The sequence below is a fragment of the Eptesicus fuscus genome, chromosome 10 (assembly GCF_027574615.1).
Source record: "Eptesicus fuscus isolate TK198812 chromosome 10, DD_ASM_mEF_20220401, whole genome shotgun sequence".
In the NCBI taxonomy this organism is placed as follows: Eukaryota; Metazoa; Chordata; class Mammalia; order Chiroptera; family Vespertilionidae; genus Eptesicus; species Eptesicus fuscus.
This window is the reverse complement of record NC_072482.1, coordinates 83585956-83610307: the sequence shown is the minus strand read 5'-3', so window position 1 is coordinate 83610307 and position 24352 is coordinate 83585956. Positions and strand designations below refer to the sequence as shown.

At 38.2% G+C, this 24352-nt stretch overlaps 1 protein-coding gene across 1 annotated transcript; it reads left to right on the top strand.

Moving 5' to 3' along the window:
• Window positions 1–1452: 1452 nt before the first annotated feature.
• On the top strand, window positions 1453–23016 carry FABP7 (fatty acid binding protein 7). The gene is made up of 5 exons (XM_008138725.3): window positions 1453–1480; window positions 18618–18711; window positions 19115–19287; window positions 19960–20061; window positions 22719–23016. The coding sequence occupies exons 2-5, from the start codon at window positions 18639–18641 to the stop codon at window positions 22767–22769; spliced, it is 399 nt and encodes a 132-aa protein (XP_008136947.1). The 5' UTR covers window positions 1453–1480; window positions 18618–18638; the 3' UTR covers window positions 22770–23016.
• The last annotated feature ends 1336 nt before the right edge of the window (window positions 23017–24352 follow it).

The window sequence follows — 24352 nt, the reverse complement described above, 5'->3', positions numbered from 1 at the left end:
GATTTCCAATATAGTGTCACAAAACACTTTAATTTTATCAAATTAGTGTTTTCCTCTGGCTTTTAGATAATGAACTCATTCCACTTTGTTGTTGGAGTTACATGGTCTTTTAGGCAAGTGATTATCAGGTTTTAAAATTTTTATGACTTATTATTCTAAACTTGCTGCTTGTGGTCTGAAAAGGAAAACTGACTTCTCATTTAGGTGTTTGCCCCTGTCTGTAATCAAAAGGGTGAGGACCAGTTTTCTATACAGAATTTATTTCACAAGAGGAGTAACTTTCTTGTTACGCAATCAACGAAGCCCATGATTCTCTGGCTGACATTTGCTAGTCCTCTCCAGGGTTAAGCCTTAACAATAGGCTCCATACGCAACTTCCTTGTCTAGAATTACCTTTAATTGCTGGTCTAGGCCTCTCCCATCCTTCCTTACCCTCCTCTGGGCACATTGGCCATGATGCAGGCTAAAGCTGTCCCTGCCTGATCCCCGATGAAACCTCTTGCACAAGTGGCGAGGAGTTGGCTTTGCTTATAGATAGGGTGCTTTGTATCCTTTGTCTTAGTTCCTGACACTTTTGAGGGTGAAAGGAGACACTGTCAATTATTATGGCAGAACAATAAGTGTGATTTGGGATATTCTCCTCTCTCCCACCTGACTAACCAAGTTTTATAGCATTCAGAGTTTACAGACAGTCTATCTGGTTTAGCAGCCCAAGGTTCTAACCATATCTACTCGGTCCTTATGGTGACTGCCTAGTCTTTTATCATCAATTGTCCACTTCAAGGAAATATTGGCTGAGCTTAGGCTACATAAAGTCAGTGGCCCTCTCTGACTTGTTGAGTCCTCCTAAGACTGTGTGGTCTCTGCTGTTTTTAGCTTTGGTTTCTTTTTAAGAGTCAACTAAGAACAAAATGCCATTTTTATAAAGGAAAAAAAAAAATGCTTACTCCAGACTAAATGTCTTGTCCCGGCTGGGTGTGGCTCAGTGGTTGAGCGTTGACCTATGAACTAGGAGGTCAGGGTCTGATTCCCAGTCACGGGCACATGCCTGGGTTGCTGGCTTGATCCCCAGTGTGGGACGTGCAGGAGGCAGCTGATCTATGATTCTCTCTCATCCTTGATGTTTCTATCTCTCCCTCTCCCTTCCTCTCTGAAATCAGTAAAAATATATTTTAAAAAACGCTCAGCAGCTGGCTGTCTAGAACAGTTCTCTTTCTTGGACTAAGTGGTTCTCTCTGGCTTTCCCACAAGTGCAAACTCTCCTCCGTAGGCACCCTCTGTCTCCCAAAGCAGACCCCGGGCCACTGCTTGAAGTTAGCTCTACAAGGTAGCCGGGGCTCTTTGTCTTGCTGTGCTTTCATAGACAGCTTTTTAAAGAAATTAGGAACCTAAGGAATGGGTTCTAAGTATAACTTTCCCTCCTTCCTAGGTGCTGCCCAAGGATTCAGAGAATGGAGGTTCTGTGGCAGCATTTCCTAAGGTTTGGTTGACTCTTGTTTCTTCCCTCGTAGAGATCCCTATGCATCTACCTGGAAAATTTAAAGCATTCAGTAATTTGCTCACACACAGTGACTTCTCTGAAATTAGTATTGACTTTGGAGCCTGCCTCATCCCCACATAAAAATCCCCTCCCATTAGTCACCTTGAGATGATTCGGTTCTGCAGTATACGTGTTTGTTATTGAAAGGCTCCTACATACAGTATCTACCACTAATAGCCCACAAGACTCAGCTGTATAAAAAAAATGTAACTTTATTTCTCTAATTTCAAATTTAGTTTCTTTTGATGTAAGAAATGTTCAAACATGTAGAGATTTTTTTTTTTAGAGTTTATTTGAGCCAAACTGATGACATATGCCAGGGAGCAGGATCTCAAATGCTTCAGAGAAGTACAGTTAGCGGTTTGTTTTATCCATTTGAAAATTTTTTTTTTAATTTCTTTATTGATTAAGGTGTCACATATTTGTCCTCATCCCCCCATTCCCATCCCACCCCCCTCCCCACGCATGCCCCAACCCCCTGTTGAACTTAACCGTTGGATAGGCTCATATGCATGCACACAAGTCCTTTGGTTGAACTCTCCCCCCTCCCCCCACCCTCCCCTATCCTCCCTCTGAGGCCCGACAGTCCAATCGATGCCTCCTTGCTTCTGGTTCTGCTCTTGTTCCTCAGTCTATGCCGTTCACCACTTCCCCCAGATGAGCGAGATCATATGTCACCAGATATACACTTATGAGAACTGAATGTGAGACGAGCAATAATAGTTATGCTGACAGGCAAATGAATCAGTCTGCAGTGAGTTTCTCCCCGGACCAACAGTTCCCCTGAGACCCAATTTCAATGTCCACCAGTTCCTCACGTGTACATGTCAGCACTGACCCCTCAGCTCTGGATGGTGGACAAATGGCGGCAATGGAGGTCCGACTCCCTCTGGTTTGGTCTCGGCCGGACCCAGGGGCACGGCTTTACCCGGACTAAGGGGCACGTGGCCTCACCCATACCCAAGGGGCACGTGGCCTCACCCGGGCCCGGGACCCAGCCTCACCCGGATGGATCCAGGGTCACACGGCCTCACCCGGACCCAGGATCCGGCTTCACCCGTACCCAGGGGCGCATTGGCTAATAAAATTATATAAGTTTCTTTATACAACACTACAATGCATCACCTATATGTTGTATTGTGTGTGTACCACTCCAATCCAGTTTGAAATTAAGGTGAGAATGCAAAGAGGATTACATAAAGGTGGGAGAAAATAAGGTGGGGATTGGATTACAGGATAGTTAAGATTGTATGAGAATAGACACCTTAAATGTTTTGTAATTCTCATTACATGAGAATGAAAAGAGGCATTTCAAAGATGTGTTAATATAGACGCACAGAAACAGGGCTTGCTTTAGACAAAGACTTCCCCTTGCAGACAGTCATTAGGAATAGTCTTACTGCTCACGATGTCCTAACCTCCCTGGTCATCTTTCATAACTCAGATTCTTATCTTTTATGGCTCTTTTCCAGTCCCCTAAAACATCACTGTGCCAGCCTGCAGGAATTCACAGTCCATCAACAGCAAAACCCTGATAAACTCCACCCTCTTATCTAACAACCATTTATTTTCTTTCTAGTTCATTACTTCTAATACTGCTGACCCAACAAGCCCTTGAGCCTCCAGGGATCTCCAATCAATTCACTCTTCCATTTCTGTGCCTTATCCCTCTCGCTTCCTTCTATCAATACCTGCCTTATGCTCCATGATTTATTGCTATACTTCCTATTATATATCATAAACTATGTCCCTGGTCCTAAGTTCTCTTACTTACCTAAGTGCTTTGTTCCTACAATCATTCCCTACCTTCTGCACAATTCTCATTAGCACACCAACATGCTGTAATATCACTCATATTAAAAACAAAACAAAACAAATAACAGTTCCCATAACTCCACATAACCTTCCAACCACTTCCCCAATGTGGGTTCTTCTTTATGAAAAACTTTCTAGAACACTTCTCTGTACTCACTGAACTCAACTTCACTCTTGGTTTCTCTTGAGCCCCTTGTCATCCAGGCTACAGAAATCTCTCTATCAAAAGCATCCATGACCTCCAGGTTACCCAATCGAAAGATAAACTCTGTCTTTATCTCTCCAGATTTCTCATCCACATTTACAAACTTAATCAGTTCCTCATTCATGAAGTGCTTCCTCCCTTGGCTTCTGATACGTGACACTGCCCTCCTTTTCTTCCCATTTCACTGGCCACTTCTCAGTTTTCTTGTCTGGAACTTCTGCTGATTTATTAACGAATCACTTATCTATGCTTCCACATTCATTCCTTGGAGCCTAAAAGTTAGATGATCCAATTCAGTCCCATGATTTAAAGATCAATTATATGTGTCTGGTGCTCCTAAATCTATATTTTAACCATAAATCTCTCTTCTGAGCACTAGACTGCCATATTCAAAAGTCTACTTGATGTTTGCCTTGAATGCACAATAGACACCTTAAACGTATCATTTCTAAAATATAAATGCTAATTACTCCTTCTAAACCAGTTTTTCCCTTAGTTTCCTTAATGCACTAACTGGAAGCACAATTCAAGAAGGTGCTCCAGCCAAATGTTTTGCCAACTTTCTTGACATGTGCTTTCTCTCATGTGGGACAGGAAATATCAGCATCATAAATGCCGTATTCAAAAAAGATGACTGAGGACCAGATGTTGTGATACCATCATAAGAGCCAGTGTCTTTCTGGTCCCTGGCCCTTTCATCTCATCCTCTATCTTTAGATCTTAGATGACATCTCATGAAGGAGAAACTGAGAATCTTGAATTGACTTAGTGAAAACTTAAAATGACTCAATAATCACAAATTTCACCAGAAAAGGTGACTATATAAAATTTTTTTCTATTAGTAAAATATGGGAAGTTGAGTTAACAATCAAGTTCATTTACAGAAAAACAAAGATATACATTATGATATGTAGGTCTGGACTGCAAGTCCATACCCACTATCCTTGAGGTTTCTCTTTTTCTTATGTGGTTTGTGGGCCTTCTTTTCTCATTGTTTTCTGAAAGAGGGCACACGAATCCCAGTGAGTCTGCAAAGTGATCCACTGAGGTTCCGGAAGAAAATACTTCATTCGTATTTAATTTTATATAAACGAGATATGAGTTAATTTACATATGGATTGACATTGGTAATTTACTCAGGCATATGTCAGACAGTCACTTGTCATGAATTGTCCTGAGGAAAGTGTACACGATAGTCAGTGGCAGTCTCATTTTTCATCCTATTTCAGCTTATTATGACTTGCTCTCTTGTATATGGACCCAATGAACCGAATTCATAAATAGTGTTATAAAATGAGATAAAATGATTGAAAAAATGTCTTTACAAAACTGACGATTTAGAATAATGCTAATAATGTACAACCTAACAACAAAAAGTGAGTGCTAATATGTATTCTATTCTTAGTGTAAGTTGTCAGCCACACTAATGTGTAAATTGGGAACATAAAAATAATTTTAACAGAAAAACGTTGGCTAAGGTTCATAAAGTTTACAAGAAGACTACTTGAAATGTGAATTTACATCTATTATTATGAGAAATAATCCTCAACCCAAAGTATATACAGTATATTTATATTTGGCCTCAGAATAATAATTAACAGTAACATGGGGCAAGGCACTATATAAAAATATTATCATTTTATCCTCATCTCATTGTCTTCAATTTCATTTTATACATTTTGTAATATTCATGATATATTAATAGGATTATATTTGCATATAAGTTATGAATAAATAAATACATATATATGAGGTAGATAAACATTTTATTGATGGGGCACAAAATAAAATATATTTAGTGACCATATCTCAATATGATAGCAATTAGATCAGCAGAGGTGCTTCTAAATTTTATAGTGGAAAAATATTAGTGCTGCAGAGTGCTTTAAGAAGTTTCTTAAAGAAACAAACTTCGTTGGAACCAATATCATATTTTGTTCTCTTCTTGGAGTTTTCCTTTGTAAAGTTATAAAGCAGGGCCACTAGTGTCACATACTCAGAATTACTCCCACACCCTCTCATCATTAATTTATGCAAACAGACATATTAAGCACATCCTATGTGTAGAGTGTGACAAGACAGAGCCCATGGGTTCCTCCTGAGAGTTTCTAAATCAAGTAACAAGAATTCTTGGCAACAATTTTAAGTTGTATTTGGTTGCCATCTTTCCTCATAGGGTGTGTGCCAATTACGCAAATCAAAATTACAAGAAGAGGGCTGTCATTGCTCAAGCTAAAAAATCTGGGCATGCAAATTAATTCCAGTTAATTCCTAGTTTAAAAACTGATTTCCAATAAAGTGGTACTTTTCTTACTCCTCCCTCTGTTTTCCTCCTTTCTCTGCATTAAAACAATATTACAGATTGTCAGAAGCCTCTACTGCCAATCAGGATTAAGCAGAGGATACAGAATAGGATAATAGTTAACATCTACTGAGTACTTGCTGTGACACTATTATAAGCACTTTATTTATATCAACTTGTATAATCATTCTACTGACCAATTAATTATGACAATGCTCATTTTAAAGAGAAACTGAGGCACAAATTTTTTTTTAGCTATGCCACTTCATTTTTAGACTACAAAAATATGACTGTTGACTAATTTACATTAATTGTTAAATTGGTCAATGGAATAATTAATATTTTATAAGTGGCCCTTTTTTAATAATAACGAATAGCTTAATTTATTATAACATTACATTGAAATAACTTTATCTAAATGAAATAACATTGTTATGTTATGGTTGACATAATGGATATAATAAAAGCAACAAAATACAAGAAATGAAAAGATGGATTTTCTTTTGAAAGATGAATCTGTAAGTGTGGCTTCCTTAATGTACTACTTTTTTCAAAATTGATGTGAACAATAAAATTAGTCTTTGATGAGCATTTTCTTAATGTTGACTAGGGCCAATTTGTTAATCATAATACTTAAAAGAAAAGAGTGAATTGAGCAGATATCTATGACAACTAAAAATGAATGTTTTTGTAGTTTTGCAAATGATTAGTATATAATTCCTTATTAACTAAATAATCAGATTTTTAATAAAACTCACATTGAAGCAAAAGTTCTGATATTTCCAGGTTAAATCTAGCTTGATTTACCCAAGAAAATAAAACATAGCTATTTAGTTTCTTTTCTCTTTCCCAATTCCACCCTCATATAAACATTTAATGTGTTTTCTGTCTCAGAGTATTACTTCAGTAGAATTGTTTTGTTTGTCCTGAATTAGAATTAGATTACTTCATGAGGTAGGAGTGGGTGACTATTAATACCTGAAAACAGACCAACATAATGTAGAAACACCAAAATGCCCTAGGACACTACAGAAGAAGGAACATAAGTGATGATCCAGAGTAGCAACCATCATTTCCAGACTATGATTCAAATGCTAAAGTGATTAGATAATTTAATGATAAATATATAGACAGTCAGTGGAAGAAACACTGTGTTTTGAACCTAACTAGTAATCTTTAAAAGTTAAAACAAGAAAATCTTCTCATAGTAGTTTTATAATATAGGACAGCCAAAGATTATTGTATTAATTTATTTAAGTATTGGATTTGAACAGATTTAAGATTAAGAATGCTAATCCCTTTGTTTTTAATTTTTTTTTGAAACCTAAGGCTGTGTTGAAGAGAGTCTAAGGATTAAGAACACAGAATTATATATAGGAAATAAACAAATTACTGAAAAAAATATCATACTTTTGAATGATTGGAGCTAAAACCTATGGTCTCTAAATTGAAAGACTACATGTAATAATGAGTCAGTCCCTCTCTGAAAATAGTCATAAATTTTAACTCAATTCTGATCTGTTAAACTTTAGAAAGAAAGATGTTCAAAGAAACAGGACAATCCTCTCTTGAAGGATTCCCCAAGGAATGCTGAATTGAGGCATTACTTCAAACTTTACAACCTATTCTCTTTTTTTAATAAAAACTGCCTGCTTTTGCCAGCTGGCATGGCTCAGTGGTTGAGTGTTGACCTTTGAACCAGGAGGTCACGTTTCAATTCTGGTCAGGGCACATGCCCTGGTTGTGGGCTAGATCCGCAGTGTGGGGCATGATCGATGACACTGTCATCATTGATGTTTCTATCTCTTTTTCTTCTCTGAAGTCAATAAAAAATACATATATTTTTTAAAAACCTGCATGTTTTCCCTTAACATTGTAAGTCAAAACAATAACAATTTTGACCATGGTTTCTTAAACTGAACACGTCCACCCATCCTGCACCCAAGATCTCCCCTCAGGGAAGGGATGTGCATGTGTATCTTTCCTATGAGTTGAAAATCAGGAGCTTAAAGTGCTTGTTATTGTTCACAATCTGTACTTGATCCTGAGGATTTTGAAACATGATTTGACTGCAAAGTTTGATCTCGTCTCAGCGGCAGACACAAGGCTATTAAGAGTGAATATGCAATCAGAATTTACTAATTTGCAAGAGAAATATCATTGTTGACTAAATTTGGTTCTCAGGTCCATTGCTAAATGTATTCTCTTTCTGCAGACAAGCAACATATAAAAACAATATCATGAGAATGCTGGTTCATTTTCAAAGAGCACATCTCTTCTACATTTACATATAACAAAAAAACATTGAGTCACGGTTTGTTGTGTGTGTGTGTGTGTGTGTGTGTGTGTGTGTGTGTGTGTGTGTATGTGTGTGTGTGTGTGGTTCCCCCAAAAAACTCTGTAACATTGCTCTATATTTAGTTGGTATCTAAATGCTACAATGGTCAGCCACACTTCTTATAACATTTTATGCATCTTTTTCTGACTGAATGCTTATTTAATTTTTCCTTGTTTTTAGATTTATTTCTTTGAATTACATTTGACTCAAAACTATCACTAGAATTAGAGAGTTTGGCTCTCTTTTCATTCATTATATTAAATGATGTGGCCTTTTGGTCCAGGTACTAATACCTATTTTCAGCTGCAGAAAGTTTTCCTCAATTATAGTTTTGTTTATTACATATCTTATTTCAATAATTGTTTTAATATTTTTCTTAGTAATAGCTATATCAGGCAGTATTTCCAGTCTCTTCATGCCTAACATTTTTACTTTCACTGTTCATAAAGTCTCTGCATTCTGAAAATTCTCTTCAAACAATATCTTGCTATTTATTACTGTCTCCTTGGTTGATCTAATTCCTTCTATTTAGTTATTTCCTTGAGTCTTTTGATCACCTCCAGTTTATTTTTGAATCTCAGCCTTTTTAAAAATGTTCATCTGGATCATCTTTTTATTTCAATCTATTTTATTCTTATAGCTTTTTGCACCTATTGATATGCCAAATAGATATTTTTCAGGGTTTTTTTTTCTTCTGTCTGCTTTGATAAGTCATTTTTTAAGGATATACTCTTATTATTTATTTTCAGATAATGGTTCTCTACTTTTTTAGTAGATATGCCCACAGATTTCATTCTGCATGTGGTTATTATTTTCTGCCTCCCCTGTTTAAATGAAGAGAAGTATTTATACAGACTTGGGGTTTGTTACAAACAATGGTAGTATTTTTATTTTTTATAAAAACTTCTAAACTTCTTGCCTAGATGATAACTGGTAGAACCCTTCATCTCCCTGGCCGCACCCAGCCTCAGGCGCTGGCACCTGACTTCTCTGACCCCCACAGGCCCTGAGCGGTGGGGGCAGGAGGGAGGGGGGGAGATGAAGAAGCCGCCTGCCCCATGATCCCAGGCCGCAGCCAGCCGGAGAAGTTGCCCACACTGCAACCCAGGGAAGACAGAGAAGCCACCCGCCTGTGGTCCAGGCACCAGCACCTGTGGCTGGCTACAGCCTAGCAGTTGGAGAAGCCGCTCACCCCGCAGTCCTGGGCACCAGTACCTGCTGCTGGCTGTGGCCTGGGAGACGGAGAAGCCGCCCACCCCGCCTGGCGCCAGCACTTGCGGCTGCAGCCCAGGCGAAGCCACTGCCCACCATCCCCTGTGGCTGCAGCCAGCCTGGGCACCTATGGCTGACCAGAGGGAGGGAAGCCCGTATCCCAGGTGCCTGTGGTCGGCTGGAGGAGGGAATCCTGGGTTCCGGATGCAGGGCCGAGGCAGAGGTGGTTAGGGGCAATCAAGCCAGCAGGGGAGCAGTTAGGGACAATCAGGCTGGCAGGCAGAAGCAGTTAGGGGCAGTCAGGCAGACAGGTGAGCAGTTAGGACCCAGCAGTTTTGGATTGTGAGAGGGATGTCCGACTGCCGGTTATCCCCTGAGGGGGTCCCAGATTGGAGAGGGTGCAGGCTGGGCTGAGGGACACCCCCCCCACCCCCATGCACGAATTACATGCACCGGGCCACTAGTTAGTTATATAACTTATAAAGTAAAAGCAAATTGGCCCTGTATAGACAAATGATAAGATTCTGACATTAACCAAGGAGTATAATTAAACAAACGCAGTATTCCAGATAACCATATTGCATCAGAATTTTCTCTTAAGGAAGGACCTATCTTTTGTTGGAAAATACTTTAGTAATTAACACTGTAGTCATGGATTGACAGATGTCAAGGAATTAAAGAGGTGGCTAATGTCAACCTAATAAATTGCATTAAAAATGTTAATGAACATAAAAAAAAGAGAAATGAATAGAAATTTGGTTGTAGGGGGGAATGGGGGAAGGAGTAGGGAAAGTAGTAGGTGGAAATACAGGTTTTTGCTGTTTTTGCAATGTAAACATTGTCTTCTCAAAACTTTAGGAAAATGTGCCAAATTTGCAAATTTCCTCTTTCAGTTGGTTTCTCTATGTAAATGACGGAAAGACAGTTCCCCCACCCATGTGACACCATACAAAACACATTGAGCACATGAGGATTGCAAGGCCATACCCTGAAATTTCCCATTGCTGGCAGCAACAGGAATCTGGAAGTGACCCATGAAAACTCGTCTCAGGACATGATGATGATGTGGACTGCCACAGGACATGGAAAGGCTGTCCAGATAATGTTATCTAGCCACCTTCAATTTTGTTTTAAATATTAACAGATTAGAAACATGAGCAGCATATACTCCCCAAGATTCAATAGTCTTTCAAAATTGCTGCTTTTTATAATTTATAAATTATAAGAAAAATTATAATGTATAATTTATATAATTACATTATTTTGTAAGCCCTATTTGTAAAGACACATCAATGTCTATGTAAAACATTATTATATATGTTTTACATAGGCATTTCAGTTTCTTCAGTAATGAGCACTTTTTCATATGTAGCAAAATGGGAGAAATAAGATATATTAGGTGAGTGTATTTAGGTTGCAGAAACAAACTTACTGCAATTCTCCATAGAGTCCTTCATATTTATTTATGTCACAATGTTATTATTTTTAAAATATTAAATGTTTCCCAAGTGGATAAAAAGTTAACATAGAAAGCATTAAATTGATGAAATTCTGGCATATTTATAAACAATCTCAAATGAAGTCTCATGTTTCACTAAACTGATGAGCACTAACATTTGTAAAGTTACTTCTATGTGTTTAAAACCAATAATAAAAATAATATAATCATAATAATGGTTTCAATAGACATTTCCAGCTTAAAAACTTGCTTTGAAAAGGAAAAAAATAGGAATTAGTTCCTCAATTTTATTTTATTTTAATTGTATATCACTAGCATTAAAGATATGCTTATAACACTATGCTTTCCAATAAACTATTGGGTGAAAAATACCACAAATCTCAATAGCCCATTTATAATTTGTAATGATGTTATTTATCACACTGTGTCAAGAGCTGCTCCAGTCCTGGCCGATAGCTCGGTTGATTTGAGTGTCATCCTGAAACTGCAAGGTTTCCAGTTCAATCTCTAGTCAGTGGATCAACAAATCCATGTTTCTCTCTCTCTCTTTCTCTCTCTCTCTCTCTCTCTTCTCTCTCAAATAAACAAAAATTTTTAAAAAAAGCTGCTCCAATAAATTATCTTGAAAATAATATGTTGCAAAGAGTTAAAATTTAGGTGGAAAACACTTGTTTAAGGATTGTGTTTCTTCTATAAAATGAGTATGAAAATACCTTATTTATCTGAAGGTGCAGGTTGACCATATGCTCTCTTGAGATAAGACTTTTCTATGTTCTCAGAAATGTCTCAGTATAAGTGAACAGAGAACTGATTAAATTTATGAATCCTAAAAATTTGTATTATCATTGAGGATATGTTCCATTGCAACACAGAACTTTCCATGTTAGATTGGCTTAACATACTTTACCCTTACGATAATTGGGTCGTGTTTCTTCTTTGCTGAGTATCATATAATACAGTATTTTTACTGTGGAGGTACCCTAGGTAGGAGTCACACACCATTTCTGGAATCATGGGTAGGGTCAAGGAACTAGTCGCATTACTGGTCTTTTATACTTATTTTGTATTTAACATTGAATTCAAATTTACTCATATGATTCTGACAGGCTGGAATATACTACTTGTTTTGTAACTCATAAGTCATTGAATGCATATGATTTTAATTTAAGATTTTGTTTTTCACTATAAATTCTAGCCTTACCCCAGAACACCTATTTCAAAATCTCTTGGATAACCTTGAAGTCTGCATTATTATGACTCTCTCCAGGTGATTCTAATGGTCATTCAGTTTTAGAAACTACTACTCTAGAATGCTTCCAGACATAGCAGATCTGTCTTTTTTTTCCCTTAAAAAAATGCCCTTATTAAAGCATCTCCAATCATCTCTGAGTAGTGGATGGGGTGTGGTAGATTGACTCACCTGACCTCTGTTCCCACTAGCTTCTGTGGTCCTCTCTGCTTTGCAGAGATATCAGAGAGTAAAACATTTCCCAAACTTCCAACCCCTAACTTGATTTAGGTCATGCCTAAATTGATGAAATTGTGTAGGACTTGAAATCAGGATCCAGTTAAGTGGTGAAAGAAATATGCACTTGTGTAGGACTTGAAATCAGGATTCAGTTAAGTGGTGAAAGAAAATGTCCCCAAGACATCAATTTTGCTATTGAGATCTGGCCCAGGTGGCTTGGCTCTGGAATCCATATTGCTGAGTGAAGCTTCCTCACTCCTGGATAACAGTTAATGCAGGGTATTCCTGGAACCAGCAGATAGAAAAACAGCTTCCTGGCTCATCAGTTTTGAAACTATAGTAGAGATGACTGTTTCCTTCACAGCTCAGTTTCTGTGGTGTGGTGGTGTATTTGGGAGTATTCCCAAAAGCTCAGCTCTGCATAAAACCTAGTCCTTCAACTCTTCTAAGAATTTTGTAAGGATTTCGTTCCCTATATTTTGCCCTGTTAAAAATAGCTGGAGCAGTTTCCTTAATCTTCAACTAATCCCAGATTAATGCCTTCTTTTTATAGCTGCCTGTCTGGTAATCCTTACTCAAAGCTTATTTTGACATTTCATATACAGAGTTAATAACAGAGATCTTCAAAGATTTTAAGGCCCCGACTCCTCAAAAAGAAAGAAAATCTTATAAATATTTGATTTATAAATTATAATAGCCCTTAATAAGCAGACTGGAGGGTCCATTGAAAGAACAATTTGCATGCATACTTATTGGCACTGGGTTTCTATATTTGGCATGTCACAAAAGTCTCCTACTCTTGCATTTAGTAAATCCATCATGCATTTGGATGTTTTCTGAGACTACTTACTCTATGTGCTTTTATTTCAAAGAGAAAACAATGAGCCTTCCTCCCAAAATTAACATGACAAATGAGAAAGAGATTTAGATATCCTTACTGGGGAATTATATATGTTGCAAAGGGATAGAAACTTGAAAAAGACCATATGTACAATAGTTTAAATTCCTACCTTTTAAAAAAAATCATCTGATTCTGTGTGTGTACTCTATCTATTGGTTCATACCTTTAACATTTGTTGAACAAACACTGTGGACTTTATACTGTGCTAGACAATAGAGATTAAGCACAATAGAGAATAAAGAACATAGATACTAAAATAGATGCCACAGGAAACTTATGTTATAATGAGGGAGAAAGATATTATACAACTAATTACAAAAGTAATTAAAATAGCAGTATGTTTTAAAAGACATAAAACCATGAGGTGACATCATTGGGATTCTGATCCAGTCTTCCTTGAGGGAGTAATATTTGAGATAACTTATGAAAAGCAAGTATAAATGAACTAGGGGGCTGAAGAGGGGTGTTTTCTTGGTAGAGTTGTGGAATATAAATGGCTTGAAGAGAGCAAGTCAAGGACTTCTTTTATGCCCAAGAAAATATGGAGAGTGGAATACCTAGCCAATGGGAGATAAAAGGAGGACAAACTGCAGAAGACAATGAGAAGGACATAGGAAAGATAGTCAGTACTTCAACTTACTGTCTTTGTTAGCTGTTCATTCTCCAGTAGACAACACCTCTTTTTAAGAGTGTGCCACTCTGGGAGGTGCACATTCTCTCATCTCTACTCCACATTTGAAAAAGTGCAACAGCCCTGGAGTGTCATCCTGATACTCCAACGTTGTGGGTTTGATCTCTGATCAAGGCACATACAGGAAGCAACAGTAAGCGCATAAATAGGTGGAACCACAAATTGATCTCTCTCTCTCTCTCTCTCTCTCACTCTCGCTCAAAAAAAAAAAAAAAATTAAGTGCAATAATATAAAAAATTCACAACACCAAGAGACATATCATTCACAGAATTCCTCCCCACATACACACTTTCATCAAATTCTATTACTAATATCACATTACCCTCTGTCTGCTTGAAGGTTGGGATCTTCATCACTCCTGGCACCTAAAGCTGGTTTAGCTTGGTTGATTGTTTGGGGGACAGGGGTATGATAACTGCACATGACAGACAGCTGAGCACATAGGTAACTTTGTACCTCTGTTTCAGAAAAGAGGGCTGTCTGATCTTACCTATTGCCTATCACGAGAGAGTTGCAATCACATTGTGTAATTACCTATTTCTAGCTATGGAAATGTTCTATTACCATTTTTATTGTGTAATTTAGTAAGAAAAAGAACCTCAGGCAAGTACTTTGAATGTCATTCAACCTCTCTTGGTACAGATCCTTGCATATTTTATAAGAAATAGTGTTGTGGCCTTGTTTGACTTAGTTTGCTCAAGAGCAGTGATACAAATTTATTAATACCCTCTGTTTTCTTAAAAAGTAAAAATTGCCATAAAGCAGGTGCCAAGAGATTCAGCCTCATATGGAAATTTTGCCAAGATCTGCCAAAGCAACTTCTCTTTATTTATTACTTTTATTTCACTATTAGAACGTCTTTACAATGGATTACTTAAGAGTCCTTATTTCTATTTTGTCATAATCTCTCCTTTTTCAAGCCTGTAGATACATTTGTATTATAAAAGCCACAGCAAAATCATAAATTGCTCCTAGATTTAGAAAAATTGGGGGAAAATTTATTAGTTTAATCCTTCTTAGCACAACACAGTCTCTTCTCTATTATTTCACTTGTTCTTTTATTAAAATCTTCAATAATCAGAACAACCTACAATTTGAAAGCAACCATTTTAGGTATGAATCTATTGCCTCATAAATAATTAAAAATAGTAAGGTTAAATGTGTCAATTCAGAGAATTACAAAATAGTTAAGTGGCTTTTCCTAAAATTTCTGCTATAGAAATCTGTATAGCAAAAATTTCTTCCACTTATTCCTAAATTAACATACAACAAAAAAACTGTCTCTGAATTGCTGGGGTTTTACATTTTATATAAAGTATGAAAGAATCAGAATTACAGGAATATATGCTTTAAGTTAGGATAAATATATCATCAGCTCATGTTCCTTATCTAAAGAGTAAAAGAAAGAAATGAATATGAACAAATATTTCAGCACCACAATCTATAAGGAGCTAAGATGAAAATTTCTATCAGATGGAACAAATATGAACAAATATTTCAGCACCACAATCTATAAGGAGCTAAGATGAAAATTTCTACCTATTCTTGACAATCTTACATTTTTGGACTATGAAAAATAAATAATTTATTATATTTTAGAATAATACTTAAATATTCTACAGTTTAAATATGTTACATTAAATAGAACATGTAAGAATACTTTGATGTAACAAAATGAATTGGTCTGAGAACCTCTGGCATAGAGAATGGGCTGCATAAATGAATTAGTCATCTAGATTTAGCAAAAAAGGGAATTTATAAAAAGTTCATAGCTTCAGGGACTTGGTTCAAAGGCTTGAATGATGCCGGTTTGAATAGTTTTAGGCTTTTCATGGTGGATTCTGGCATCTTCAGACTCATGTCACCATAAATCCAAGTCCCAATCCTAGGTTTAGTGGCCTTCCAGGTACTGATTGGAAACTCTGGGTTCCAGTCATGCTCCTGCGTGCCCCTCTCCCCCGCCACCAGGTCTGTATTAATGCTCAGTCCTGCAGGCAGCCACAGCGTGGCCTGTTGGAAGGGGTGAAAGGATTGAAGGGATAGGCTTTGAGTCCCAGTCCTCAGTATCCTTTGATCTATAGCTTTTACTGTTTAAACATATGGCATGTGAACCTCTGTTTGGATTCTTCCTCCAGTCCTTCAAATGTCAGGGGCAGGCCTGGGTTAGGCAACATTCGAAATTTTGTTTTTTAACTGAGAGCAGGAAAAAAGTCATTTTGAGCTGAAGCAGGAGAAGGACAAGATAAAATTTAGAACTTTAAAAATACCTTTACTATGGTATAACCGACATAAGTTAGTTGCACGTATTTAATGCATACACCTGATAAACTTTGGCACACGAATGAAAGAAACCACTATCACAATTGAGAAAATGAAAAGAAAAAAATTTTTTTTGAAGAATACATATTCAACAAATTACTTTTATAAAAAAAATAAAATAAAGGAATCTGAAAATTCAGTAAGGAGACAAATAACCCAATTAAAGATAAACAAAGTATCTGAACAGTCACTTCACCAAAGAAGATATACACCCATCAGAGAAGCACATGACAAGGTGCTCAGCACCATTAGTCACCAGGAAACTGTCGATTTGTATTTTTCAAGGTCCCATAGGCCTCCGTGCCCTGGAAGGACTGGGGATCAGGAGTGGTTGCAGAGAGAACAGGTCAGAGGCTATTGCCACAGGACTAGTGAAAGAGTGTGGTTGCTTGAATTGAGATGGTCGTTGTGGAGATAGGGGGAGAACTACAAATTAGGGAAATAGTCAGGAAGCAAAATGGATAGGCCTTGACATTGACTTTGGTTTCAGAGGGTAAAGTGTTGGAAATGATTCCAAGTTTTCTGGTTTATGCAGTTGGGTGGATGATGATGCCATTCACAAACATGGGGAAGCCAGGAGGAAGACCAGGTGTGGTGGAAGATTGAGTTTATGTTACACTAGAGGCCTGGTGCATGAAAATTCATGCACTGGAGGGGGGCTCCCTCAGCCTGGCCTGCCTCCTCTCACAGTCTGGGAGCCCTCAGGGGTGAGAGGCGACCTGGTGATCAGGGGAAGGTGATGCCCCATCACACCTCTGCTGCTGCCACTCCGGCAACACAAGCCTTGGCCAGCCCTGGTTACGTGAGACTCGGGCGGCCCTGGGTGGCTGTTCAGCTGCCATCCAAGGCTTGCCTGTGCCTCGAGTTGGCCCTTGTTGGCTGGGGGGCTGAAGGGACTGGGTGCCGCCATCTTTGATGGCGTGGCAGTCAATTACCATATTCCCTCCTTATTGGCTGTGGGTGCCACCATCTTTGCGATGGTGTGAGGGTCAATTAGCATATTTCCTCTTTATTAGATAGGATGAGCACCTTTGAAGTCCCTTTGAGGCACCAAAGTAGAATCCTGGAGCTGGCTGTTGGGGTAAGATGTGTTCTGGGCCTTGTCTTGTATTTGGTGTGGACAGAGTTTACATGGGAGCAAAGGGAGGAACAGGGGCTGCCAAATCAGATTCCCCTGTCCTGAAAAGCAGGAGGGAGCCTGCTGTTTATCCACGGTCGACACTAGTAAAGCAGGAAGAACTTCTGGTGAAGAGGAGGTTCCGAGAACTTCTTTAAATACTCTGCTTGGAATCCTCGAGGCATTTTTGTCAATCTTGGGGTACCCTGAGCCAGGACAAAGTGAGGCCAAAGCTCTTCTGAGTCTCCCGGCTCCTCCATTCCTACCCTCCCCATTGCTAACTCCCAGCTTAGATGTAGATCGCATGCATGTAATTGTAGCCTCAGAGAAATAAAAAGTTCTGTAGTGTAGGCTACTTAAAAATCTTACTAAATGGTCTTCGGTCCAGTTTTTCCATGTGGGTTATATAATCTGTTGAAAGAAGAAAAATACACATTATTTTCTTTATTTTTTATTCCTCATTAGTGAATGCAAACCGTACTGTTCCATCTCAGTCTGGTTCTCACATTCTTAGAAATAACAATGGGATCTTTAAATTCATTCAGTTTGGGTTGGGAAGAGGCCAAAACTAGTTAGTGTCCCACTGATCCTCAGAATGGCCTTCTAGCTGCACACTCTAGGAAGGCATTTACAACCTTCCCCCTCTTCTTTTCCTCGTTTGGCATAGTCTAGCTGGTATTCTGCTCTTCCTGTAAATATGGGAGAAAGTAAAAGACACTATTCAGCCTCCTTTGTCTGCCAAGTCTGGCATTGCAGCGGTTTTCTCTGAGGGGTCCTCATTTTTGGAACCCGCTTTGCCATGAACGGAAACCAATCTGAATGTTCTATTGTGCATCTTCTTTCTTTCCTCCCAGTCTGCAGTTGCCATTGCCAAGTTTTCGAGCCGAACCTGAAAGACCCTCTCTCATTCCCCCTGTGCCCTGCTTCCAGCCCCATTGAATCCTCGCAGAGCTTTCTCAGGCAGGAGGGCAGCAGTGTAAGGACTGGGAGGACCTCGACCTACTCCGCTAACCTAGTGGCCTGAGCCAATCGCAGAGAGGATTGGAGCCTCACTTGAGCCTCCCCCCACCATCCCCCTGCAACAGCCTCCTGGGAAGGACACTGGAGGGGTGCATTTGCAATTTAAGTCCTTGGCTTTCTGCCCGCCTCTTTTCCAAATAAGAAGGCAGGAGCTGCAAGGGGGTCTTCTGAATTGCAGTGGCCCTGGGATTCACAAATCCTCTCTCGGGTCTCTTCCATCTGTTTTCAGAGCTAACAGGAAAGGGCAAGGATGGTGGAGGCTTTCTGTGCTACCTGGAAGCTGACGGACAGCCAGAACTTTGATGAGTACATGAAGGCTCTAGGTGGGTACAAATATGTTCTCCTCTTAACCTGCAGCTTCAGACACTTGCATATTTTTTTTCCACCCATTAGATTGGCAAGTGACAAAGGCAGATCACATTGCAATAAAATATCCATTCCCTAGGCTGTGCATGTCCCAGGGGATGGGTTTTTCATGTGGAAGTTGCCTGCTTTCTCGCCCAGGGCCCAGTCATGGTGGCTCTGATGGTCTGCAGTGTCACTTATTTCTGCATCTCTGTATTATAGCGCAGTAGTTGTGCTGGGTGATGAGTGGGCTAACCCTAAACATGCTCCGATGAAACCTGTGCTTTAGGACCTGGATTCCAAACTAGGAAAGCGGTTTTCTGCTTTGGGAGCTATTTTGGAAGCTGCTGCGGTCTGTATTGCTTCCCTTTGCTATTTCAGGAGTGGGCTTTGCCACTCGGCAGGTGGGAAATGTGACAAAACCAACAGTAATCATCAGTCAGGAGGGGGACAAGGTGGTGATCCGGACCCAGAGCACATTCAAGAACACGGAGATTAGTTTCCACCTGGGGGAAGAGTTTGATGAAACGACTGCAGACGACAGAAACTGTAAGGTAAGAAGCCACTTGTCCAGGGGGAGGATAAAAAAATCCTTTAAGCAGTAATAAAGCAGAAGCAATAAACAAGAGGATAAAAAAGAGATTCCCGATTCCTTGTTTTTAGATGTTGGAAAGTGAAGAATGCTCTCAGTATTTCTGTTCACAGAGAAGGATATCAGGGTCGATTTTGCATTCTCGCGTGCATAGGTTATGTTCTGAAAAATGGGTACTTGCTATAACTCAAAACTTGAATTAATTCTTTTACCACGTGTTTTCACATTATATATTAAACCTGTTTTCCAAAAAGTGTTTGATGGCATTTGTTTGAAAGAATGATTGCGTTTTATTTACTCGCTCTGATTGCTTCAGATTGAATAAACAGCTTACCTCATCCCGAGGCTTTGCTCAAAGGAGGGTGACCAGTCCGAAAGCACCGGCTCAGAATTTTTACTTCTGACATGTGAGGTTTTTGCATCCAGGTGTACACATTTCAATCAAATGATGAATTATTAGAGTGTGCATAGTAATGACTCCAGAAACAACACAAGATGTGGTACTAATTTAATAATTAGTTGGACACAATTTATTCAGTTCTACAACTCTTTCAAAAATCACTTCCTTTGACTTTTATATCAGAAATTGGATCTGTAACGGTTTCTTTGTTCTGCTCTTTGTGATTGTCCTCAGTCTGTTGTTAGCCTGGATGGAGACAAGCTCGTTCATGTACAGAAATGGGATGGCAAAGAAACAAATTTTGTGAGAGAAATTAAGGATGGCAAAATGGTTATGGTGAGTAATGTCAGTTCTCCCCTCCTTCTTCCTGGTGTTTTCCCCTCCCCCTTTTCTCATCTCCTTTCCTCTTCCTCCCTCCGCTCTGTCTCTCTCCTCCTCCCCTTCCTTTCCTTCACTCCCTTCCCCCTTCTCTCTTCCCTCCCTCCTTCTTCTTTAATAACATTAAGGGATTAGCAAGGTTCTTTAAGCAGTGATAAAGCAGAAGCAATAAACACATCCTAGCTAATTGTTTCCTCAGCTCTGCCTCTTTCATGATAGAAAAAGAAAAAATATGTGTGTGAAAAGAATTTTTGTAGGATTACTATGAATGCCTAATCCTCAAATAAAATCTCTATATAAAACCAATAATCATAAAAATATATAAAGATGGTTGATATTCCTATAAGAATATGAACCTTGCTGAATCTCAAAAAATTACTCTATAATTCCTGTAATAAATAAGAGATCTTCAAAAACTTTATATTTTAGTTTGTAAAAGTTATATGAGTTCAGTGCAGATAACGTTAGAATATAACACAAAAGCATAACAAAAATATAAAAATCCTTTCTAATTTTCCCTCAGAGAGAACCATTTTGATGTTACTTCCAGTCTTTTAAAAGGTACCTTTTACAAGTACCTATTCAAAACTGGTAGTCATGTAAAAATTATAAAATGAGAAAGTAGTTAAAAAATAATTAATGCCAAAACCGGTTTGGCTCAGTGGATAGAGCGTCAGCCTGCGGACTCAAGGGTCCCAGGTTCGATTCCGGTCAAGGGCATGTACCATGGTTGCGGACACATCCCCAGTAGGGGGTGTGCAAGAGGCAGCTGATCGATGTTTCTCTCTCATTGATGTTTCTAACTCTCTATCCCTCTCTCTTCCTCTCTGTAAAAAATCAATAAAATATTTAAAAAAAATAATTAATGATGTATAACATCATAAACTGGGGAAAATGTTATGCCTTAATCTAGCATCCCAGACACCTGTGTGTGCGTGTGTGCGCGTGCACGCACGTGTGTGAACTGAGTAATGGTATTTTGATCACATTGGAATAGTCAATGTGTCGTTTTGCTTTTTTTGGAGGGATGGGGTTGCTTTACATATTTTTGGTTTTATTATTTAAGACAAGTGACTGTTGTTTTTACTCTCTTTCCCTTGACTGCAATGATTGCTGTTCTAGATTGAGATACAGGGTTTTCATACTCACACTTCTTTTCATAGGTGGGAGTGGGGAGCAGAGGGACAGTTTTTCTTTCATGCTATCAACTATTTGCCCACATTTTTCTGCAGTGATCACCAAAAGAAAGGATTCATTTCTGAAAAATTCAATCTGAATTTTCCTTTCTGCTTTTATCTCCATTTCCCCCCCCTCCCCCCGATACAGAAAAGTGGATAGCTTAGCTTTGGCTGTCTGACTGTGATCAGGCAAGATCAAGTTCCAAAAAAGTGGTTAAGACAATGGATGATAAATAAGGGCATACTCTACTCTTAAAAATCACATCAATACATGAAATAATGAACATTTAAAAACCCTAAAATTTGTAAAGAGGTTTTATAGAAATTCTTCAAGTTGGATTTGACACGTGTGACCCACTTAATCACCAAGGTTCACACAGGCTAAAGCATGACAGCCAATCAAAGACAATATTTGCACATTTACCTTTTTCTGCTGATTCTGGAACGAATACCATTTGCCCAAATGATTTGGATTTTCTAAAAACTCTTCAAAAGTTATCTAGGTCATGAATTGAAAATTATTATGAAAACCTACTATAGCCCTAGCCGGTTTGGCTCAGTGGATAGAGCTTCGGCCTATGGACTGAAGGGTCCCAGATTCAATTCCAGTCAAGAGCATATGTCTGGGTTGTGGGCTCCATCCCCAGTAGGGGGCGTGCAGGAGGCAGCCAGTCAATGATTCTCTCTCATCATTGATATTTCTATTTCTTTCTCCCTCTTCCTTCTTCTCTGAAATCAATAAATATATATATATTGTAAATGTTTGTAAATGCCACTATTCTTTTGCATGATACATATTTATTTTTTGAGGTGTTTTATATATATATATAAAACACCTCAAAAAATAAAATAATCAATAAAAACATATTAAAGAAAATCTACTATAAGTTCCATTCTCTTTCATAGCAGGTAGCAAATTTGCTCCAATTACTCTGATAATTTAAGGCAAAAGAAATTCTTTTGACCTGAATCTGGATAGTTAATCTTAGTTTTTGTTTCATTTTCCTTTTAGAGACATGAACTATATGTACATATTATTTACTCACTAAACATGAGGGTTTGATTTCATTTTAAGAAAGAAAAAGCTTATGTAGCACTTAATGTTTCTAAATGCCACTATTCTTTTGCATGATACATACATAATAATCTTTTAAAAATAGGTTTTTATTGATTGTAGAGAGAGAGAGGAAGGGAGAGGAAGAGAAAGATACAAACGTCAATGAGAGAGAAACATCAACATCCATCAGCTGCCTCCTGCATGCCCCCTGCTGGGGACTGAGCCTGACACCAGGGCATGTGCCCTGACCAGAATGGAACTGGCAACCATGGGTTGACACTCAACCACTGAGCAACACCGGCCAGGCTATAAGATAATCTTTGAAAATTTCAGCTACTGAAGTTCCTGTAAAATGATCTGGCTATCTTTTGATCTTTCAGACTCTTACTTTTGGTGATGTGGTTGCTGTTCGCCACTATGAGAAGGCATAGGCGGGTTCCTGCTCTGGGCCTGGAGGAACTCCACAATTTTTCTGTTACTCAAGTCGCAGTGCTATCCTGCTATGACAGCATGGCTCATCACATATTAGAAGGTTATCCTTGGCGTGGAGGTAGAAAATGGTGGTTTAAAAACTTCTTTAAAAATGTGTTACTTCAAGCAACTAGCCCAATTTTAATCTGCAAATCTATCATGTGTAATAGTTTGCATTCAGATTTTAAGCCACATTTTAAAAATAAAGAGGTGAATACGTTTTGATATTTCTATTGGAATGTAAATCAAATTGGAATAAAAATCTAATACCCAAGAGAGATTTTGTTGTTTTTAATATCACTAATCTGTCTGGGAATTGTATATTAGAGTTTTAAGTGAAACAGTCTTTCTATGGCATAAAGTAAAGCTAGAAAAGTTGGCACTTTGTTTAAAATACCAATTAAAAAAATAAGCCTAGGGATATGGGGACATGCCACTGTTTAGGTTGAGACTTCCATAGAGAATTTGGGATAATTCAATTCATTTGGCCAGGATGCAAAGAATTGTTATGGTGGGTTGGGTTCACAAATAACCTCTTGCTATTAGAAACAGGCAGTTTGAAGAAGCAAAATGATGTACATGGAAATGTCTTAGTAAAAGGTAAATATAATAAAATATTTAATCAAAATGTCATATAATTCAAATATTTTATTGAAAAGTAAATAAGAAAAGGAAGTGAATTTCATGCTGGATTATGAAGATGTGTCTCCAGACAAGTACAGTGAGCTGCATGAAGTCAGCGAGAATGAGAAAATGGAATGTGCAGGGTGGGCATAAAGGCATGTACATTGCTTTGTGTGGGAGTTGTTGGAACTGAGTTGACCAAAAGAAAGAAAGTAAATATATATCTGTTTGTAACTGGCCAGGGTTTACATTCTAAAGTACAAACAAATGTTACATTTTACATGTTATAAAATTCTTTCTATACATTTCCTCAAAGCCATGATGTGAAGCAGGTAAGGCTGATAGTATTTTTACTTTGTAAATGAGGTCATTGAAGATTAGATTTACTAGTACATGACCAAGTTTTCATGACTAGTAAATAATATCAAGAACTGAGCACTTTGAAAATTTCCCCTTTATTTCCTCTCAAAGATTAATATTTCAGCTAACTTTTTTTTTTTTTTTCTGAAACAAAAATGTAAGATTTTATATTCTGGGATCACTCCTTAGAAAAATTTTTCTCTGGTAGCCTCTGGGGGCAAGGGGTGAGGAATGGGTAAATATTTTTTCAGGATAAATATGCAATATTAATTTTTAATCAACCCAGTGATTTCAGTAAGTTTCTGTAAGTTAATTCAAGGTCTGATTAACTTACAGATAAATTAAGTATGAGGAAACTTCCTTTAACTTACACAATTTACCACAATGATATTATTACCTGACTATTGTATTACTTGAATCGCCACAATGATGAGTAGAAAACTCTAACGTGCAGCTATAGGATTTAACATTTGAATGTACAGTTATTACTGAATGGCAAGATAAGATGGTCTGGCTAAGATTACCATTGCTAAAACTACAGTTTACCTCTGTCTATCTA